The sequence below is a fragment of the Rana temporaria genome, chromosome 5 (genome assembly GCF_905171775.1).
Source record: "Rana temporaria chromosome 5, aRanTem1.1, whole genome shotgun sequence".
NCBI lineage: Eukaryota > Metazoa > Chordata > Amphibia > Anura > Ranidae > Rana > Rana temporaria.
In genome coordinates, this window is record NC_053493.1 from 133522695 (window position 1) to 133542829 (window position 20135).

The window sequence follows — 20135 nt, forward strand, 5'->3', positions numbered from 1 at the left end:
ATCGAATTCGAAAACAATTCGATTCGAAAACAAATTCGAATGAAATTTGAAAGCAAATTTGAATCAAAATCTAAAAAAAGACTTAGTTAGACTTACCGGTGACGGTATTTCTAAGAGCCTTTCAGGACAACCTTGGAGAGAGCGCAGCTCCGCCTCTTCATTAGGAAACACATGCTAGTCTTTAAAAGCCCTCCTCTTCCACCATGGCCTCAGTTATTGTGGTCCGACTCTCTGGAAGACAAAGCACAGAAACCACAACACCATGATAGATTTTATAACTTATTACTTTAACATTTAGGGAGGGAAATAGCGGTTGTCCTGAAAGGCTCTTAGAAATACCGTCACCGGTAAGTCTAACTAAGTCTTTCTCCAGTCGCCTTTCAGGACAACCTTGGAGAGGATAAACAAGTAACTTACCCTAGGGTGGGACTACTGCTTGCAGAACCTTTCTGCCAAAGGCTTGGTCTGTGGCAGACAATAGGTCCAACCTGTATTGCCTTAGGAACGTTGAGTAGTTGCTCCAAGTGGCGGCCTTGCAGATCTGCTCAGGTGTAGCACCAGCCCTTTCGGCCCAAGAGACTGCAGTTGACCTTGTTGAGTGTGCCACAATACCTGAGGGAGGCACGACTCCTTTGGCTTTATAGGCTTCTGTAATAGCAAGTTTAAGCCATCTGGCTAATGTACCTTTGGATGCTTTTTCCCCCTTTACGGGGACCTGAGAAAGCTACAAAGAGAGCATTTGACTTTCTGAAATCTCTGGTGACTGAAAGAAACTGTAAAAGACACCTTTTCACGTCTAGCGTATGGAATGCTTCTTCTCCAGCATTAGAAGGGTTTAAAGAAAAAGTGGTTAAAACTATATCCTGTGACCGGTGAAATTTTGATGACACTTTCGGAAGGAATGTAGGATCCGTCTGAAGGATCACTCGGTCTGAAAAAATTCTTAGGTAGGGTTCGGTGACGGCCAGAGCTTGGAGCTCACTGATTCGTCTTGCTGACGTAATAGCCACCAAAAAAACAGTTTTGAGGATTACGTTTTTTAAAGAAATATTCTCCAACGGTTCGAACGGAACTCCAGTCAAACCTTGTAGTACAACCGATAAGTCCCAACTGGGAAAACTTTTGAGGGTCACTGGTCTATTTCGAGCTAGTGCCCTAAAAAACCTGGAAATTAAAGGTTCTCTAGACAGAGTTTTTTCCAAATAAAAACAGAAAGAGCCGCTACCTGTGTTTTTAAGGTACTGGCTGCAAGTCCTTTTTCCATTCCTTCATGGAGAAATTCTAGTACTGAGACCACACTCTTAGTTTGAAAAACCTTGGAAGAACACCATGAATTATACTTCTTCCATACTTTAAGATAAATTGATCTTGTTACCTCCTTCCTACTGGACAGAAGAGTTTTTACAACCTTGTCAGACAAGCCTTTGTTTTTCAAAATGTCTTCCTCAGAAACCAAGCGCTTAGATGTAACCTGTCTGTTTCTGGATGACACACAGATCCCTGTGTTAAAAGGTCTTTCTTGGGAGGCAACTTCCATGGAGGTTTTGCGGCCAGGTTCAGTATGGTTGCAAACCAAGGCCTTTTTGGCCAAAAGGGAGCAATCAGAATTAGGTCTGTTTTCTCTTCTCTGAATTTCCTTAGGACCAATGGAATCAAGGGAAAGGGGGGGAAAGGCGTAGCACAGATGGTAATCCCAGGGATGAGCTAGAGCATCTATGCCTATCGCCTGGTCTTCTCTGTGGAGAGAAAAGAAGTCTTGGACCTTCGTGTTTTGCCGACTGGCAAAAAGGTCTACTTGAGGATGCCCCCATTCCTTGGAGATCATGTTGAAAATCTCCTGACTTAGACTCCATTCTGCTTCTACTACTTTCCTTCTGCTCAGAAGATCTGCCAACAGATTTTGAGATCCTTTTAGGTGGATTGCTGACAAAGAGGCCACCTTTTTCTCCGCCCAGGTCAGTAACTGATTGGCCAGTTCCATCAATCCCTGGCTCCTGGTCCCGCCTTGTTTGGTCACATAGGCCACTGCTGTAGTGTTGTCTGACAAAATTTGAACATGACAACCCCTCAGCATCTGTTGAAAAGCCAGGAGACCCATGAAAATGGCCTTTAGTTCTCGCCAGTTTGATGACCTCCTTGCCTCCACTTAGGTCCATGACCCTTGTGCGGTCTGTCCATCCAGATGAGCTCCCCATCCCCACGAACTTGCGTCTGTTGTCAGACGCTTGTCCGAGGGAAGGACCCATGAGAGACCCTTTGTGAGATTGGAAGGATTTCTCCACCACCAGAGGGCCCGTTTTACTTTTGATGTTAGAGAGAAAGTTTTCTCCAGTGATTCTTGGTGAGACCACACCTGTAGGATGTTCCTCTGTAGGGGTCTGGAATGAAGCCTTGCCCATTGAACGGCAGGAATCGAGGCCGTGAGCTGGCCTAGGACTGCCATGGCAGTCCGTACTGACACTGAAAGATTCGTTTGAATCTGGCTCACCGCAGAAACTACTTTTTCTACCTTTTTCTTGAGGGAGAAACACCTTCTGAAGAACTGAATTGATGGTGTAACCGAGGAACCTCATCTCCTGTGAAGGGTCTAGGTTTGATTTTTCTAGATTCAATATCCACCCCAGGCTCTCGAGATGAGCCTGGGACATCTGGAGATCTGATACCAGCTGATCCCTTGAACCTGCGAAGAATAGGAGGTCGTCCAGATAAGGAACAACTGAGACCCCCCTCAGTTTCAAAGGCTCCAAGGCTTCCGCCATCACTTTTGTAAAGATCCTTGGTGAGGACGAGAGGCCGAACGGCAGAGCCCTGAATTGTAGGTGCCACATTGAAGTTCCCAAGTTTATTGCCAAGCGCAGAAACTTTTGTGAGGCCTGCGCTATTGGCACATGTAGGTACGCATCTCTTAGATCCAGAGAGGCCATGAAGCACTCTGGTGTTAATAACTTTGTGATGGAATGGATGGTGTCCATACGGAAGTGCTTGTACCTTATAGTTTTGTTCAGGATCTTCAAGTTCAAAATTAGGCGAAATTTGCCTGAAGGCTTTTTTACTAAGAATATGTGGGAGTAAAACCCTCTTCCCTCCTGATCTTTTGGGACTTGGACAATAACTTCCTGTTGGATCAGATCCTTTAGAAGGTTCATCATTGCGGAAGCTTTTTCCTGATCCCTTGGTAGGGCTGTCACATAAAACCTGCAAGGAGGGCACTCTGAAAACTCCAGATTGTATCCTTGTGCAACGATGTTTTTCACAAAGGGGCTCTTGGTCAGAAGGCTCCACTGAGAAGAGAAAGCGGACAGTCTTCCCCCCACAGGAGTCAGATTGTCACTTGTCTTTTGAGGACTGATCTTGGGGAGACTTAAAGAGGATACCTCCTCTTCCCCTACCTCTTTGAGGAAACCAGCGCTTTTTGTTTTCCTCTTTTTTGGAGGTTTGTGGAAAAGAACGAAAATTCTTTTTAATAGGTTGTTTTTTCTTAGCCGGGAAAGCCTTCTTTTTGTCGGCTGTTCTATCCAGAACTTTTTCAAGATCAGGCCCAAACAGTAAATCCCCTGAGAAGGGTAACCCGCAGAGTTTGATTTTGGAGGCTGTATCCCCTGTCCAGGTCTTAATCCATACTGCACGCCTGGCTGAATTCACCAGAGCAGAAGATCTAGCTGACAACTTAATTGATTCAGCTGACGCATCAACCATGTACCTGATTGATTTTAAAATCAATGGAAAAGATTCCAAGATATCCTTCCTTGGTGTACCAGCTTCTACATGGTTCATCAGCTTTTCCACCCAACACTCCAAGTTTCTTGCCACCACTGTGGAGGCCATTGCGGGTTTTAGACTGAGAGAAGTAGAGTCCCAAGCTTTTTTTAACAGGGAGTCCGCTCTTTTGTCCATGGGATCTTTTAGTACCCCCATGTCTTCGAACGCAAGATCCGTGCGTCGAGACACCTGGGAAAAAGCAGCATCTACTTTTGGCTTTTTATTCCAGGCTTCAGAGTCCTTATCTTCAAAGGGGAATCTATCCCTTAGACTTTTAGAAAAGAAGGGGCCCCTATCTGGATCTTTCCACTCTTTTTTAATAGTATCTGATACTACTTTGTGAACTGGAAAAACTTTGTGTTTGGAGACATCCAGACCCTGGTACATTTTGTCGTGAAGAGACAAATGTACCTCCTCTTCTTGAATATCAAGCGTAGTATAAATTGCTTCAAGAAGATCATCTACTTCATCTAGAGAGACTTTGTATCTGGAACTTCTGTACTCTCCTTCCTCTTCCTCCTCATCTGAATCCCTGAGCGAGCGAAGAGTACTAGTCCCTTCATCCCCTGAATCCACAACCTCTGACCTCGAGGTGGAAGCTTTTGGGCTGGGTGGTAACTGTTGGGGTTCAGCTTGCGCTGCTGGATTCTGAACCAACATAGATTTGACTGAGTTCAAAGAACTTGCAAGTTCTTGTACTGAAGAAAATAAAACTTTATATTGCTGGGATGTTTCTTCCTCTACTAAATCCTTAATACAGGATTTGCACATTGCCTTCTGCCATGAATCTCTCAGGCCCCGTACACACGACAGAGGAACTCGACGTGCTTGGCACGTCGAGTTCCTCGTCGAGTTTTGGGATGAAGCCGCCGAGGAGCTCGGCGGGCCGCCTTCTCCCATAGAACAACGCGGACAACGAGAAAATAGAGAACATGTTCTCTATTTTCTCGTCGAGTTCCTCGGCGGCTCCATCGAGCCAAAACTGTACAGACGACAGAGTTTCTCGGCAGAATCCGGGTTTTGACCGAGTTTCTCGGTGAATTCTGCCGAGAAACTCTGTCGTGTGTACGGGGCCTAAGAGGGTTTCTGCAAGAAGGACATTTCCTTTGAGTTGGTGGCTTTTTAGTTTTTGGTTTCTCCTAAAACACACAGAAAAGGGTATTTTACAATTGGATAACCAAATAGGTTTTTTACAAAAAAAGGAAAAAACCGCCACCACTTTAAAGGGAAGATGTGAAGAAAAAGATCCACAGCTTAAAAACATATCACCACCAGTGAAAACTGCCAGGGACCGAGAGAAGTTACCTCTGACCCTGCAGTACAGGCTCCCTTAAGGAGGACAGATAACAAACACCACATAAGCCCAATAGTAAAGATAGAGGCACCGCTGTACCCCCCTACCTGGGCCTGAGCAGCATCTGAGGCGCATGCAGGAAGCCGCGCCGCTGTGCATGACGTCACCCGCCCGCCAGGACCGACATGCGGCGTTTCCTACACAAACACCGCAAACGCGGTAATGTACCGCCCGGCCACCTGAGCCAGAACAGCGGACCCCTGGGCACTCAGCGCCGCTTCCTGGAGAGCCTTCACTCCACTGAGCAGGGAGAGGCTGGAGACTCCGGAGCACCCCCCCCACCCTTAGGGGGGCCTGGGATGGCCGCTACACACCCAGCAGATAGAGATAAGGTAAGCTTACCCCTCCAACCTTGGAAAGAGCGCAGCACCCCTGGTCCACAAGCATGCGCTTCCACCATGGCGGAGGAAACACAATAACTGAGGCCATGGTGGAAGAGGAGGGCTTTTAAAGACTAGCATGTGTTTCCTAATGAAGGCGGTCCTGAAAGGCGACTGGAGAAAAAAAAAAAAAAAGAATACAATAAAATAGAATATAAAATAAAACAATAGAATGAAAATCAAAAGAATAGTAAAGAACAGATGGAATTTAATAGAATGTAATCAAAAGAATAGTAAAGAACAGAATGGAATTTAATAGAATGTAATCAAATAGGTAGAAGAAGCCAGGTCATATTCTATTGTATTTGATTACATTCTATTAAATTCCATTCTGTTCTTTACTATTCGTTGATTTTCATTCTATTGTTTTATCTTATATTCTATTTTATTGTATTCTTTTTTAGAAATCGATTTATATTTTGATTCAAATTTGCTTTCAATTTTCATTCGAATTTGTTTTCTAATCTAATTGTTTTCAAATTCGATTTGAATAGAATGTTTTCGAATCCGATTGAAATATTGTCGAAAACGAACGAATTCCGAAAACGAATTTAACACATGTAACGAATCTAACTTAACGAAATTACCGTATTTATTCGAGTATAACGCGCAAAATTTTATACCCCAAAAAAAAATCAAAGTTTGGGTGCGCGTTATACACGAGGACTGGGGTGGGGTGGCAGTGGCGTTCCACTTTAAACCTAGCCTTTTGTATCACCTTGTCCCCCCGCCGCCGATGCCGCTGCCACCAACGCCGCTACAGCGTTAATCACCGCGGCGCGGGGAACATTACAGACAGCTTTCGTTTTGAATAGCTGTTTTCCCCGCCGCACGTAGACACTCCCCCTTGGACAGATCTGTCCAATCGCGAGCAAGGGGGAGTGTCTATGCGTGGCAGGGAAAACAGCTGTTCAAACGAACGCTGTCTGTAATGTTCCCGCGCCGCGGTGATTAACAGTAGGTGGCTGCATATACAAGGGACATGGCTGCACATACGGGGGACATGGCTGGACATACAGGGGACATGGCTGCACATACGGGGGACATGGCTGCACATACGGGGGACATGGCTGCACATACGGGGGACATGGCTGCACATACGGGGGACATGGCTGCACATACAGGGGACATGGCTGCACATACAGGGGACATGGCTGAACATACAGGGGACATGGCTGGACATACAGGGGACATGGCTGGACATACAGGGGACATGGCTGGACACAGGGATGGACTGGCCATTGGGACTACAGGGAGTTTCCCGGTGGACTGATGGCTCAGTGGGCCGGCTTCAGTAACAGCGGCCTGGGAGTTTCTCACTTCTGCCTAATCTTGTCCCATAAGGGGGGGCACCAAACTGATTCTTTGCCCCAGGTGAAATAATGTCTAGCTTCCCCACTGGTACTGCCTATAAGAGTACCAGTACCAGCCGTTCTACTCTAAGAAAGAGTGGCTAATGAAGGGGGAAGAGGGTGCTTGGGTGGCCAGGGGGGGGTGTGGGAGTTGTCCGGCCACTGTGGGAGAGACCTGTCATAGTGGGCCAGTCTGGATGAAGTCCAGGGCCAAATTTTTGTCCCAGTCCAGCCCTGGCTGGACATACGGGGACATGGCTGGTTATACAGGGGACATGGCTGGATATACAGGGGACATGGCTGGATATACAGGGGTCAATACATTGTCAATAAATGATTTTATACCGATTTTTAATCGAAAATTAGGGGTGCGCGTTATACACGTGTGCGCGTTATACTCGAATAAATACGGTAATTAAATAACAAATTAAAACGAAACAAATTTTTCCCTTTTGCACATGCCTAATTATCAGCTTATACTGCTTCCTGCAAAGCCTCTGCAAGTTTGCGCTTGCCTAGTTTTTAGCACAGGGATGATTTAGTGTAAAAGATTATTCTGCCATACTAGTTGTGGCAACAAGTTATTTTTTTTATATTTGAGCATCATTCAAAGATAACAAAGTGCATAACAGCATGGGCTTCAAGCGCATTTTGCAGGTTAATGTGCATTTTTAAAGGAAAACGTAGGGCCAAAGCTCTGTTGGCCCTACTTCTGCTATGGATCACAGGAGTGCACTCCAATCTGCATTCCTGTGACCCGTTTTAAGCCAACAGCTGGCTTTAGTGTCACTGAGTTGGTCCAGGCTCTGGAGAGATCCTAACTTTAAAGTCAGATCCACCCAGATACCTGGACCAGCAGCTGACACAGCCCCTCATTGAGCTGCTGAGGGCCTGAGCCAGCCGCTGCCATCTACTCCACAGCCCAGTGCTCTAGTGAGCACTGGAGGGGCAGAGAGTCGGTGAGTGACAGTCATTGCACAGTGAGAACTGAGCGATCAGCGGGCTTGGATTGCCAACTTCTCAGTCTTAGAGGTGGCGGGGGACAGATACGGCATCAGCCTGATGCTGCATCAACCAGGGGAGTATATAGGTTTGCTTTTTTATATCCTTGAACTTTTCTTTTAATTGGTATTGATATATTATAAATAGTATTCACCTAATGTATTACAGGAATCAAAGAAAGAAAAGCTTTAAAAGATCAGTGGCAGGTCCCACTTCAATAAAATATGGCTCTACTGAACCCAATTCTTTCTCTGACAAGTATAAAGAGCTCCTCGAGCACAACATTAGCAACTGAGGCTATAGACCAAGGTGGTAGTTCCCCCTAAGCCCCCCCTTTAACCTAATTTTCCTGTCCATTCTTCCAGTTTGCATTCCTCCAAGTTTTCTCTTCAAAAATAAAAACGTTTGGCGGAGGTCGTGACACTGGTGCATACTATGCAACTTCTTTATACAAACATTGCGGTTGTCGACTGGATGGCAGCTCTTTTTGTACTGTATGCAAATTTTTTAATTGTCTCCAGAAATTAAGATTTAAAATAATAATAATTTAAAGAGTTTGTGGCAGTGAAAAACATGCAAAATTATTTCATATGCATTTTTTTTTTACATATTTTTTAAAAGTATTACTAAAGGCAAAACATTTTCTTTCGTTTTGGATAAAGTGGAGAGGGATTAGAATACCTATTGCTGTATGTGCCCCCGTTCACCCTCTCCATTTGTTCTGTTTACCAATGAAGATCACACATTTAGGTTGTCCTCAGAAAAGTAATAGAGGGGAAATCTTCTAATGGGTTCTGATCTCCTTTGGGTCCCCAAGGGATTGCCTTAATTTGGAGGGATTTCCTCTCTTTTCCTGTTTTGGCTATGGGACAGGAAGTAAAGATAAATCTCCTCAATGGGGCACAGGTGGCAATAAATAACCCAACAGGGATTATAACCCCCCTTACTCCATGCAAAATGAAAAAAAAAAAAAGTGTTGCCTATAGTTCTACTTTAAGCACCATAGGGAATCCATGAACAAAATGATCCATTCCACATAAATGCAATAGCGTATTAATATGCCATATACACTATATGGCAGGAAACTGCTCTGATTTAACCAGGTCTTGAAGGTGGCTAAATTGTTGTTGAATAAGTTGATAATAAACGCCTTTATGTGAAGTCTTGCAACAAAACCACCTCTCCAGACATAGCAGTGTGAAAACAATGAAGCTGATGAGAATGTCACCTGAACGAATACAGAACAATAGGCAGGCACCAGGATCAAATGCATTTAACTGCTATTTACAATGTACTAGGTAAATTTACCCAGTAGTTTATTTTAGATGTGCAGAATAAAGAAGGTTTACTCTTTTAGTTGTGCCAAATTGAGTCATGCCAGATGAGGTAGAGAAATTGTTTGGGTGTTCCTTTACAAACACCAACGTATTACTTAGGTTTGGAGAGCTAAATAAATAGTCTGACAATATAATGACAACAGGTAAGGCCATATTTAAAAGTAGTTCTGTTTAAAGGTGCATTAAATAGCATTTAGCGCAAAAATGCATTATCAACCTATCAGCACTCAATTCAACTACTGCTCTAAACTGATGAAATGTGACATCTGGTTGGTTAAAAGCAACTGTACTAGTAGAACATGGATGCTGCCATTGCCAGCCAGAGACTTCCCTCCTCACACATGGAACAAAACAGAATCTGGCTGAGCGGCGCTCAGCCCCTCAGAGGCAGTTTTGTATTCTACGAATGCATACAAAGCCTCCTCTGATTGGCGAGTCAGAGAGTGACGTCATCGGCCATCCCTCCCATTCAGCCAGAGGAAGCTTTGTATTCATAGCCAAACTCTGTTTTGTCCAGTGTGCGAGATGGAAAGTCTCACAGCGGGAACCCAGCACTGTATGTAGCTGAATTTACATGCAGTATATAGAGTGCTTAGAGACACTGCAGGAAGAGAGAGATCCACGATTCAGCTTAGCTGAATCACAGGATCTCTCTTTCCCTTCCTGACAGATCCGCCGTCTGCCCTGTTTACACAGGCAGACGGCTGATCCGTCTCTCTTGTGAACGATCGGCGGGTCACGGCCGCCTGACCCCCAATTGTCTCCTGCTGTGTCCAATCACAGCGGGAGCGGCACTCTGGCAGCGCTCGCCCAAAACCTGTACGTGATTTTGCACAGCCGGGCCACCCTGCTGCAGTATATATGCGGTGGGTGGTCCGGAAGCAGTTGAACATCCGCAATTTACAAGTGCTTTAAAGTAGGGCTGTTACTGATCAAATTTTTTTCTATCGATTAATCGACTAATTTCGATTAATTATAACGCACATACAGATCCAACTACTTTTAGCTCATCTCTGTGCAGGCCGATACCCAGTGCAGCTACCAACCACTGGAAATATGGATAGCAGGATACAAAACACACACAAAGGCAGCGCTCGATGGGAATAGCATTCAAAAACTTTTATAGCCTTCAAGTAGGTAACAAAATAAATATTGCACTGAAGATAAAATAAATGTAGCTACATAAACTGTAAAAAAGGTGTGAGTAATACCAAACGGCAGCAAAAGCAGTCATAAAAACATGTAGCCAAGTATGATACTGGTAGAAAAATGTGTACAACGATACCACTGCTGAATCCAGATGAGGAGGGATTAACCTCAGTCTGTCGGCATGTAGATGTCCCATGAAGGGAACTATCACAACTCCCAGTGGATGGTTTTAGAATCCCAGGTTGATAGAGGGAAGTGATAGAGGGAAGTGTAACAGCCCTTGTGTGTGGCAGATAGTAAGGTCCCGCCGGCATGCAGATATGAAGGCATAGCAAAGGAGCCCTTCAGATGGACACGGCAAACCCCGCCGGTGTCTGACGTCACCAGATCTCCAACGGAACTCCCTGAAGGCCCGGAAGCCGGCGGAAAGGTACGTACCAATCAAAAGAATTTTGATCGATCAAAAAAATTTAAGATTAACCACTTCCATACCAGGCACTTACGCACCTTCCCGCCCAAGCCAATTTTCAGCTTTCAGCACTGTCGCACTTTGAATGGCAATTGCGCGGTCATGCGACGTGGCTCCCAAACAAAATTGGCGTCCTTTTTTCCCCCACAAATAGAGCTTTCTTTTGGTGGTATTTGATCACCTCTGCGATTTATTTATTTTTGCGCAACAACTAAAAAGACTGATTTTTTTTTTTTTAAATTACGTTTTTATTTTTTTCTGTTAATTTTTTTGTAAATAAGTAAGTTTTCTCTTTCAATTACGGGCACTGATATTGCGGCACTGATGGGCACCGATGAGATGGCACTGATGGACATCGATGAGGTGGCACTGATTGGCGGCGCTGGTATGCGGCACTGATGGGCACACATAGGCGGCACAGATGGGCACACATAGGCGGCACAGATGGGCACACATAGGCGGCACAGATGGGCACACATAGGCGGCACAGATGGGCACACATAGGCGGCACAGATAGATACTTATGGGTGGCACAGATGGGCACCGATAGGTGGGCACTGTGGGGTGGCACTGATGGACACTGTGGGGCGGCACTGATGGACCCATGTTGCCAGTCAGTGCCCATTTGTGGGCACTGATTGGCATCTTTTTTTTTTTTTTTTAAGACTTTATTAAAAAATTTTAATGCTTTTTTTTGGGGTTTGGCCCACCCTGGTGGTCCAGGGTGGGCTTCCCTGGTGGTCCAGTGTGGCGATCCGAGGGGGGGGCTGCGCTGATAAACAATCAGCGCGAACCCCCCTGTCAGGAGAGCCGCCGATCGGCTCTCCTATACTCGCGTCTGTCAGACGCGAGTGAGGAAGAGCCATCAACGGCTCTTCCTGTTTACATCGTGATCAGCCGTGATTGGACACGGCTGATCACGTGGTAAAGAGTCTCCGCCGGACGTCCTGTCAGGATTTCAGAACCACTTCCCGGACGTAAATCGGCCATAGGCCGGGCGGGAAGTGGTTAATTGATGAATTAATAGTTAATTTCCTCCAGCCCTACTTTAAAGTGATTGTAAACTGTCACCTTCTAAAACAACCCATTCAGTTTGAAAATAGAACTGAAAAACGCAAAACATTTTTGTAGATATAAAAAAAAAAACTTTATAAATGCCTTTTTTTTTTTATAAGTGATCACATTCCCTCTGTTCTCAGCTGCATAAGAGCTGGGGTGGGAGAAGCTGCAGTACACTAAACTTCTCAGTGAATGGTTGTGTAGGGGGGAGGTGAGTCAGGACAAGTTTGATCATTGGAGGAGAGCAGGCGGAGTTCCCAGCACAGCTAGAGAACTGACCACTTCTCCTGCTTAGACCCCTTTCACATCGAGGAGTTTTTCAGGCGGTACAGTGCTAAAAATAGCGCTGCTATACCGCCTGAAAAACTCTTGCCCATCAACCTCAATGTAAAAGGGCTTTCACACTGAGGCGATGCACTGGCAGGAGAGAAAAAAAAATCTCCTGCAAGCAGCATCTTTGGAGCGGTATGTATATCGCTCCTTCCCATTGAAAACAATGGGAAACCGCAGTAATACCGCCCGCAATGCACCTCTGCAGAGGCGCATTGCGGGCGTTATTAACCCTTAATCGGCCACTAGCGGGGGTTAATCATGCACCGCTAGCAGCCAAATCCCACTGCAATGCCGACGGTATACTGCCACCGCGGCTCCCGCCCCAGTGTGAAAGGGGCCTTAGTGTAATCAGTTTTTAAAGCGGTAGTAAACTACAGTGTTGAAAAAAAATCCCCTGCAAGGCATTGGCATAATGTGCTAGTAAGTATGTATAGCATACTAGCACATTATGAAATACTGACCTTTGAATGAAGCCATCCAGCAGTGTGCTGTCACGGCTGACAGGGCTTCCATCTTCTTCACCCAGTCTTCCTTCCAGGTTCGTGAGCTCGAGCAGTTTGAATGGCCAAGCCACAATGAAATCATGGCACAGGTATGCCATTTCTTCAGCGTGAATGAGCCTGCGACGTCACCGGCTGCCAAAAGACTGAATATCTCCTAAACATGTATCCATTTTAGCTATGGGTAAGCTTTACTATAAGATGATCACAAAGTGGACTTTACTACCACTTAAATAAGAAAGCAGGATGGCAAGAACACCAGGGATTTCACACAAAGGAAGCCATACAAAAGCTGCTTTCACACTGAGGTGTTTTGCAGGCGCTATAGCGCTAAAAATAGCGCCTCTCCTCTCACTCCAATGTAAAAGCCTGAGGGCTTTCACACTGGATCCGTGCTCTGGCAGGACGGTAAAAAAAAAGTCCTGTAAGCCGCATCTTTGCAGTGCTCTGGTATACACCGCTGCTAAAGCGCCCCTGCCCATTGAAATCAATGGCCATTTCAACCCTTTTTTGGCCGCTAGCTGGGTTTAAAAGCGCACTGCTAGTGGCTCAAAAGCGCTACAAAAAAGACGGTGCCCCCAATGCCTCGGTGTGAAAACAGCCAAAGAGAACGGAATGCTTTTTCATACAGGTACATTATACAGCAGACTCATATCAAAAATATGAAATGTTGGGTTTCCAAACACTTTAAGGATTAGAGCAGGATTGGTCCAAACTTGGATTCGGACTCAACCTAGAAGGGAACTGTGACTCACGGCCATTGCTGCAAAACTAACTGCGGCCTACAACAAGGGTCTGGATACTCGTAACATCATTGATCCAATATGGACACATGGTCATATTAGGTCAATGTCTTATTATGGCCATGTGGTCTTAATAAGTTAATCATGTCACCAGCATCCATGTCCCTTTGTGTACATCCCTAAGCCCTGTACACATGGGCCAAATGCTGGGCAACATCAGCTGGTTCAATAAAAACAGCCGACATTTCTCCCTTATGTTGGCCAGCCGGTTCAACAGAAGCTGGCCAATCATTGAAAGCACCAATTGGAGCGTTTTGTCGGGGGGCATCCTCCTGTCGGAACACAACAGCTCCGTGGGGGGAGATCGCTGTACTAACATCGAATTGTTAGTACAGCAGATCCGACTGGAGCTGACCGTTTTTTTCGTTCATCCAAAAACTAGTAGTGTGTACCAGGCTTAACGTCCAATAAGTGCCATTTTTTTGTAGCTGTACCCTTGCTTCTATGCCTTCTTCCACGCTCCACTGATATCTCAGCAAATTGTGTGCTAGCATTGGCTGAAATTATCAAAGTAATAATCACAAGAGTGATTGCTTATGATGGAGATTAGGGATAAGCTTGAGCCTGTTCAAACCCTAGTCCGATCACAAGTGCGCGAGCCTGCCAGGATGTTGTCACCTGCACTGGGCCAATCATCTGCAGCCAGGGCATTTCCCTTGTATACAAGAGGTAAGTAGTATACGTGCAGCCGTGAGATGAGGCATCTTTCATGCGCAGATAATGAGCCCAATACAGTGACAGCTTCCTGGTGTGCTTGCTTACTTGGATTCAAATTAGGATCCCTGCCAGGGATCTATGATGATGTCACCACGGCATAGGCACCCTTCACATCTCAGCACAGCCTGAATATGTAAAGAACTGCGTGTACGCTGGTGACATCATTAGCGACAACAACTCAGAAAAGAAAGACTATGCTTAAAATGGATAACAAATAAATTGTATATACTTTAGATGAGAAAAAAAGTTTCAACACCAACTTTACTTCTACCCATGTCATGTAATACCTATACACTATAGTGCAGCCTCAGGTGACAAATATAATAATATATATATATATATATATATATATATATATATATATATATATATATATTTTCATTCATTCATTCAGGTAAAAGCCATATTGTATGGACTGTATACAGGTAAGTGACACCTACCTGTCATATGTGATAGCAGGAAGGACAGGAGAACCCCCTGGAGCAGCATTGCTGTGTCTATAGTCCAGGCCAGTGGCTGTATAAATTTGTCCAGGTGTAGGGGGAGGGCTCTCCTCGGTCCAGGTCGGTAGGTATCTGGAATCTCCTCAGTCCAGGTATAGGGGGGCTCACCTCAGTCCAGGTATAGGGGGCTCTCCTCAGTCCAGGTATAGGGGGCTCTCCTCAGTCCAGGGGGGGGGGGGGTATCTGGAATCTCCTCGGTCCAAGTACAGGGGGGCTCTCCTTGGTACAGGGAGGGTCTCCGCAGTCCAGGTACAGGGAGGGTCTCCTCAGTCCAGGTACAGGGAGGGTCTCCTCAGTCCAGGTACAGGGAGGGTCTCCTCAGTCCAGGGAGGGTCTCCTCAGTCCAGGTACAGGGAGGGTCTCCTCAGTCCAGGTACAGGGAGGGTCTCCTCAGTCCAGGTACAGGGGGCTCTCCTCAGTCCAGGTATAGGGGGCTCTCCTCAGTCCAGGTATAGGGAGGCTCTCCTCAGTCCAGGTATAGGGGGCTCTCCTCAGTCCAGGTATAGGGGGCTCTCCTCCAGTCCAGGTATAGGGGGCTCTCCTCAGTCCAGGTATAGGGGGCTCTCCCCAGTCCAGGTATAGGGAGGGTCTCCTCAGTCCAGGTATAGGGAGGGTCTCCTCAGTCCAGGTATAGGGGGCTCTCCTCCAGTCCAGGTATAGGGGGCTCTCCTCCAGTCCAGGTATAGGGGGCTCTCCCCAGTCCAGGTATATGACGCTTCCCTAGTCCATGTATATGTCTCCGGTATCGGAGGTACAGGTCACCTCACCCTTGTCCTCAGGTTGTTGTCATAGTTATCAGCACGTTGTCGCCTCGTCCTCGGGTCATACACACATACGGGGCGATAAGATACGCTTTATTCTCCAGTCCTCACCTTCCCAGAAGGACCCAGCCCACAGGAAATGGAAGGAAGCCGACCTGTACACTCCCAGCTACTCATCATAGTATGAGGCGGGTCACACGGCGCTCTGCCTCCTCCAGGTGTACACAGGATAAAGTGACTGAAGCCAGCCCGCCATTCACCCTCACTGAGGGATGCTGCCTGGAGCTCCCACTACAACCTGTGCTATATCCATATTAGTGTTATCATTGTGTAACAAAGTATCATTGTACACAAAGTCCGGGCTGTGTGGAGAAGTCCATGCCCTTCCATTCGCAGGTGCTTGAGTGTTACTTCATTTTTTATACTTTCGTTTTCACTAAACTTTAGTTTTTGTCACATGAGAACAAAAAGTTCCTTATGTGACACTTATTTTGTAACAGGTTCTCTTTAACCACCTGCCCTGGGGTTGATTTACCCCTCCCCCCTTCCTGGCCGGGCCATTTTTTGCTATACAGCACTACTTTACTTTAATTACACTACACTGTATCCAAATAACATTTATGTCCATTCCCCTCCCCCATAAATAGAGCTTTCTATGGATGATTTTTGATCACCTCTGCATTTTTTTTATTGTGCTATAAACAAAAAACTACCGACATTTAAAAAAAAATATATAATATATTTTACTTTCTGCTATAAAACATATACAAAAAGAAAATCAAATTTCTTCTTCAATTTAGGCCAATATTCTGCTACATATTTTTGGTAAAAAAAAATCCCAGTAAGCGAATATTGATTGGTTTGTGTAATGTCTACAAACAATGAGGTATTTTTATTTCTTTTGTTACTAGTAATGGCGTCAATCAGTGACTTATAGCTGGACTGCGATATTGCAGCGAACATTCGGACACTAACTGACACTTTTGGGGACTAGTGACACTAAAATAGTGATCAGTGCTAAAAAATATGCACTGACACTGTAGTAATGACATGGCCTGGGAAGGGGTTAACAGGGGCAATCAAACGGTTAACTGGGGTGTGCTTAGCCAGTTTTTTATTACAGTGAGGGAGGTGCTTTTACTACGAGAAGGCATGGATCCATGCCTTTCGCACCTGTCAGAACGGGGATCTGCTAGGTTTATATAGGCAGATTCTGTCTCTGCTGGATTATCAGCGGCTGCCGGCGGACTTCAAGTCTGCGATATCCGCTGCTAAGCTCCCGCTGTGTGTGATTACAGCAGGAGTGAGACGTTGGCAGCACGCATGCACACCCCTTTTCCAGAAAAGCCAGATCACACACACACATATATATATATACACACATGAATATACACAGTTGTGCTCCTAAATTTACACACCCTGGCAGAATTTATGATTTCTTGGCCATTTTTCAGAGAATATGAATGATAACACAAAAACTTTTCTTTCTCTCATGATAGTGTTTGGCTAAAGCCATTTATTATTAATCAACTGTGTTTACACTTTTTAAATCATAATGGCAACAGAAACTACCCAAATGACCCTGATCAAAAGTTTACATACCCCAGTTCTTAATACCGTGTATTGCCCCTTTAACAATAATGACAGCTTTAAGTCTTTTGTGGTATTTGTGGATGAGACTCTTTATCTTCTCAGATGGTAAAGCTGCCCATTCCTCTTGGCAAAAATCCTCCAGTTTCTGTAAATTCTTGGGCTGTCTTGCATGAACTGCACGTTTGAGATCTGCCCAGAGTGTCTCAATGATATTGAGGTCAGGAGACTGAGATGGCCACTCCAGACCTTCACTTTATTCTATTGTAGCCAATGACAGGTCGACTTGGCCTTGTGTTTTGGATCATTGTCATGTTGGAATGTCCAAGTACCTTCCATGCGCAGCTTCCTGGCTGATGAATACAAATGTTCTTCCAGTATTTTTTGATAACATACTGCATTCATCTTGCCATAAATTTTGACCAAATTTCCTGTGCCTTTGTAGCTCACACATCTCCAAAACATCAGCAACCCACCTCCGTGTTTCACAGTAGAAATGGTGTACCTTTCATCATAGGCCTTGTGTTAGAATAAAGTTCACCTGCTGGTGGCACTATCCTGCTCTGGGCTGTTTGCTGCAGTTCCAGTGTCCACCAGCAGGTGTCTCCCAGGAGCCAGCAGGCTATGGATACTGGTAGGCGGTGGGTCTGTCAGGAACGCTACCAGCGGTCCCTGCGGGACAGGTAAGTAAGTTCCTCCTGTCCTGGCAGGATGGAGCAGCTGGGCATTTCTGGGGCGATCGTTTAGGGGGTCTCTCGCCCTCCCTTTCCTCTCCCCCGTCCTTCCCTCCTTCCCATGCTTTGCTGGGCCTGCTGTTTTCTGGGGGTCCCGGAGGGGCTTCGGGTCCTGAACTGGGGGCTGTGCGCTGTGTGGGGGTCTGCTATCTGTTTGGGTGGTCTGCCATTAGGGGGGCCTCTGCTCGAAGGCTCTGCATTTGCTGCCTTTCTTTTACCTCAGGATTGGCACCGGCGCCATTTTCTTGTAGCCTCACTGTATTTATTACAATGCAGCTGGCGACGATTTTCTTGTAACCGCGCTGTTCCTAATTGAATTACAGCCGGCGGACAGTTTCTTGTAGCTTGCACTCCTTTTTTCATGAGGCAAGTGGCGGCCATTTTGTTGTTGTTTTAACACTGGTTTTGGCCTTTAGCACTTAAATGGCTCATTCTATATGGCGCGAACGGCAGATCACCTTAGAGACTCCACAGGCACACACTGTGCTGATTGTTACTGCGGACCGCAGCGCTGAACAGTACCCAGGTCGGAGCAGTTAGTTCCTCTGAGGTTAACCCCTCGGTCTGTGGCAGCAAGGAGGGTGGGCCTTTTTTTTCAGTATACCTTGACTTGGTCCCTGAGTGGCTGTCGGGTGAGCAGTATGGTGTCAGAGGCTGGCGCTTCTTCCCCAGAGATTCCAGTGATAGCAACTGATCCCCCAGCACCTGCAGTACAGGTAAACGCCTTGTCAGTGGTCCTGGAATCATTTATAGCCAGGGTGGAAGCGGTGTGGGTTTCAGGGGGGTAAAAAGCGCCCCCTCCCCCCACCATCATCTGGGGACAGCTCTGATTCAGACTCGAGCCTGACGGTGGCGCAGGGTCCCTGTTCTGAGGTATCAGAGGATGCGGACTGGGACCTTTTGGACAGTGAGGAGGACTCTGTGTCCGGGGCAGCGCAGGAGAAGGCGCTTGTGGAGGCACTTATCACCGCGGTGCAGGAAACCCTAAAATTGGAGGATGCAAATGGGGCATCTGCTGAGGTGCGGGTCCCGCACTGCAAAGGTTTTTCCTTATGTGACTTATTTTGATAAGTTTATAGACAAGTAATGGGAACAGCCACAGAGGACCTTTGCGGTCCCAAAACGCATGGCAGTCTGTTACCCTTTTCAGGAAAGCCTTTTGAAAAAATGGGCATCCCCCTGGTTGTAGACCCCCCGGTGTCTAGGTCGAACAAGTTCATCACAATTCTGGTAGAAGGGATGCCTGCATTTAAGGAACCTACTGACAGGAGGTCCGAAGCGGTGGCCTGGTCCATTTTCACCATGCTGGGGTCAGCATTGCGACCAGTATTGGCCGGGGCCCTGGTGTCACAAACTCTTACCGAGTGGGTAAAATTGTTGCACCGCGAACTGGAGAAGAAACAGGCTACCCCGGTCTGTGTGGAGTTGACTGACCATGGCTGGTGCATGGCCTTATGTACGTCTGCGATGCAGCTTTGGATACAGCTCCCTTGCTCTCCAGAGCCTCAGGATCTGCTGTGGTACTACGTCGCCTGATTTTGGCTAAATTGGTGGTCCGTGGACCAGATTTCCAAGAAGGCTCTGGCAGATTTACCCTTCCAGGGTGAGAGGCTATTTGGAGCCTCGCTGAACGACATTATTAAGAATGCCACTGGGGGTAAGAGTACTTTACTCCCACAATCCAGAAAGGGTAAGGAACCACGTCTTAGGCCAGGGGCCTCCTTCTCCGCTCAGAAGCGGTATTTTCATCTGAGGGACAAAAGTGTCCCTGGTTTCGCAAGCAAAACAAGCCTGAGAACAAATCTGCGACAGCATGAAGGTTTGCCCCTGCCCGACTCTCAGGTGGGGGGTCGCCTTCACGAGTTTGCAGCTCGATGGACCTCCCTGCTTTCCGACCAGTGGGTTTGCAAAGTGGTTTCATCAGGGTACAAGATAGAGTTTCTGTCTTGCCCATCAAACAGATTCTTTCCCTCAAACCTTCATCTTCTTCTGGCTTGTCGTAACACCCTATTGGGGGCAGTGCAAGACCTGCTGAGTCGCGGGGTAATAGTACCAGTGCCGCTGCCGGAAAGGTTTCTGTGATTTTACTCCAATCTGTTTGCAGTCCCAAAAAAGGACGGGGTCCGTCCAATCCTGGATCTCAAGGCCCTCAACGCCTTTGTGAAGGTACGAAAATTCAGGATGGAATCAGTTCGGTCTGTGGTCGCTGAACTCCATCCGGGGGATTTTCTGGCGTCCTTGGACATCAAGGACGCATACTTGCATGTCCCCATATATTCCAGGCATATGAAGTTTCTGCGCTTTGCAGTAGGGAACATCCACTACCAGTTTGT

At 46.4% G+C, this 20135-nt stretch overlaps 1 protein-coding gene across 2 annotated transcripts in view; it reads right to left on the reverse strand.

Annotated features, from left to right (window-relative positions):
- Window positions 1-15735, reverse strand: part of CDCP1 (CUB domain containing protein 1) — a 96035-nt gene extending 80300 nt beyond the window's left edge. Inside the window, exon 1 of one of the 2 annotated variants that reach the window (XM_040353149.1) lies at window positions 14655-15735. In XM_040353149.1, the coding sequence (XP_040209083.1) occupies window positions 14655-14703 (49 nt within the window). In that variant the 5' untranslated portion in view covers window positions 14704-15735. The remainder of the gene's footprint in view (window positions 1-14654) is intronic. The other variant, XM_040353148.1, reaches the window with a different exon arrangement.
- Window positions 15736-20135: the final 4400 nt, after the last annotated feature.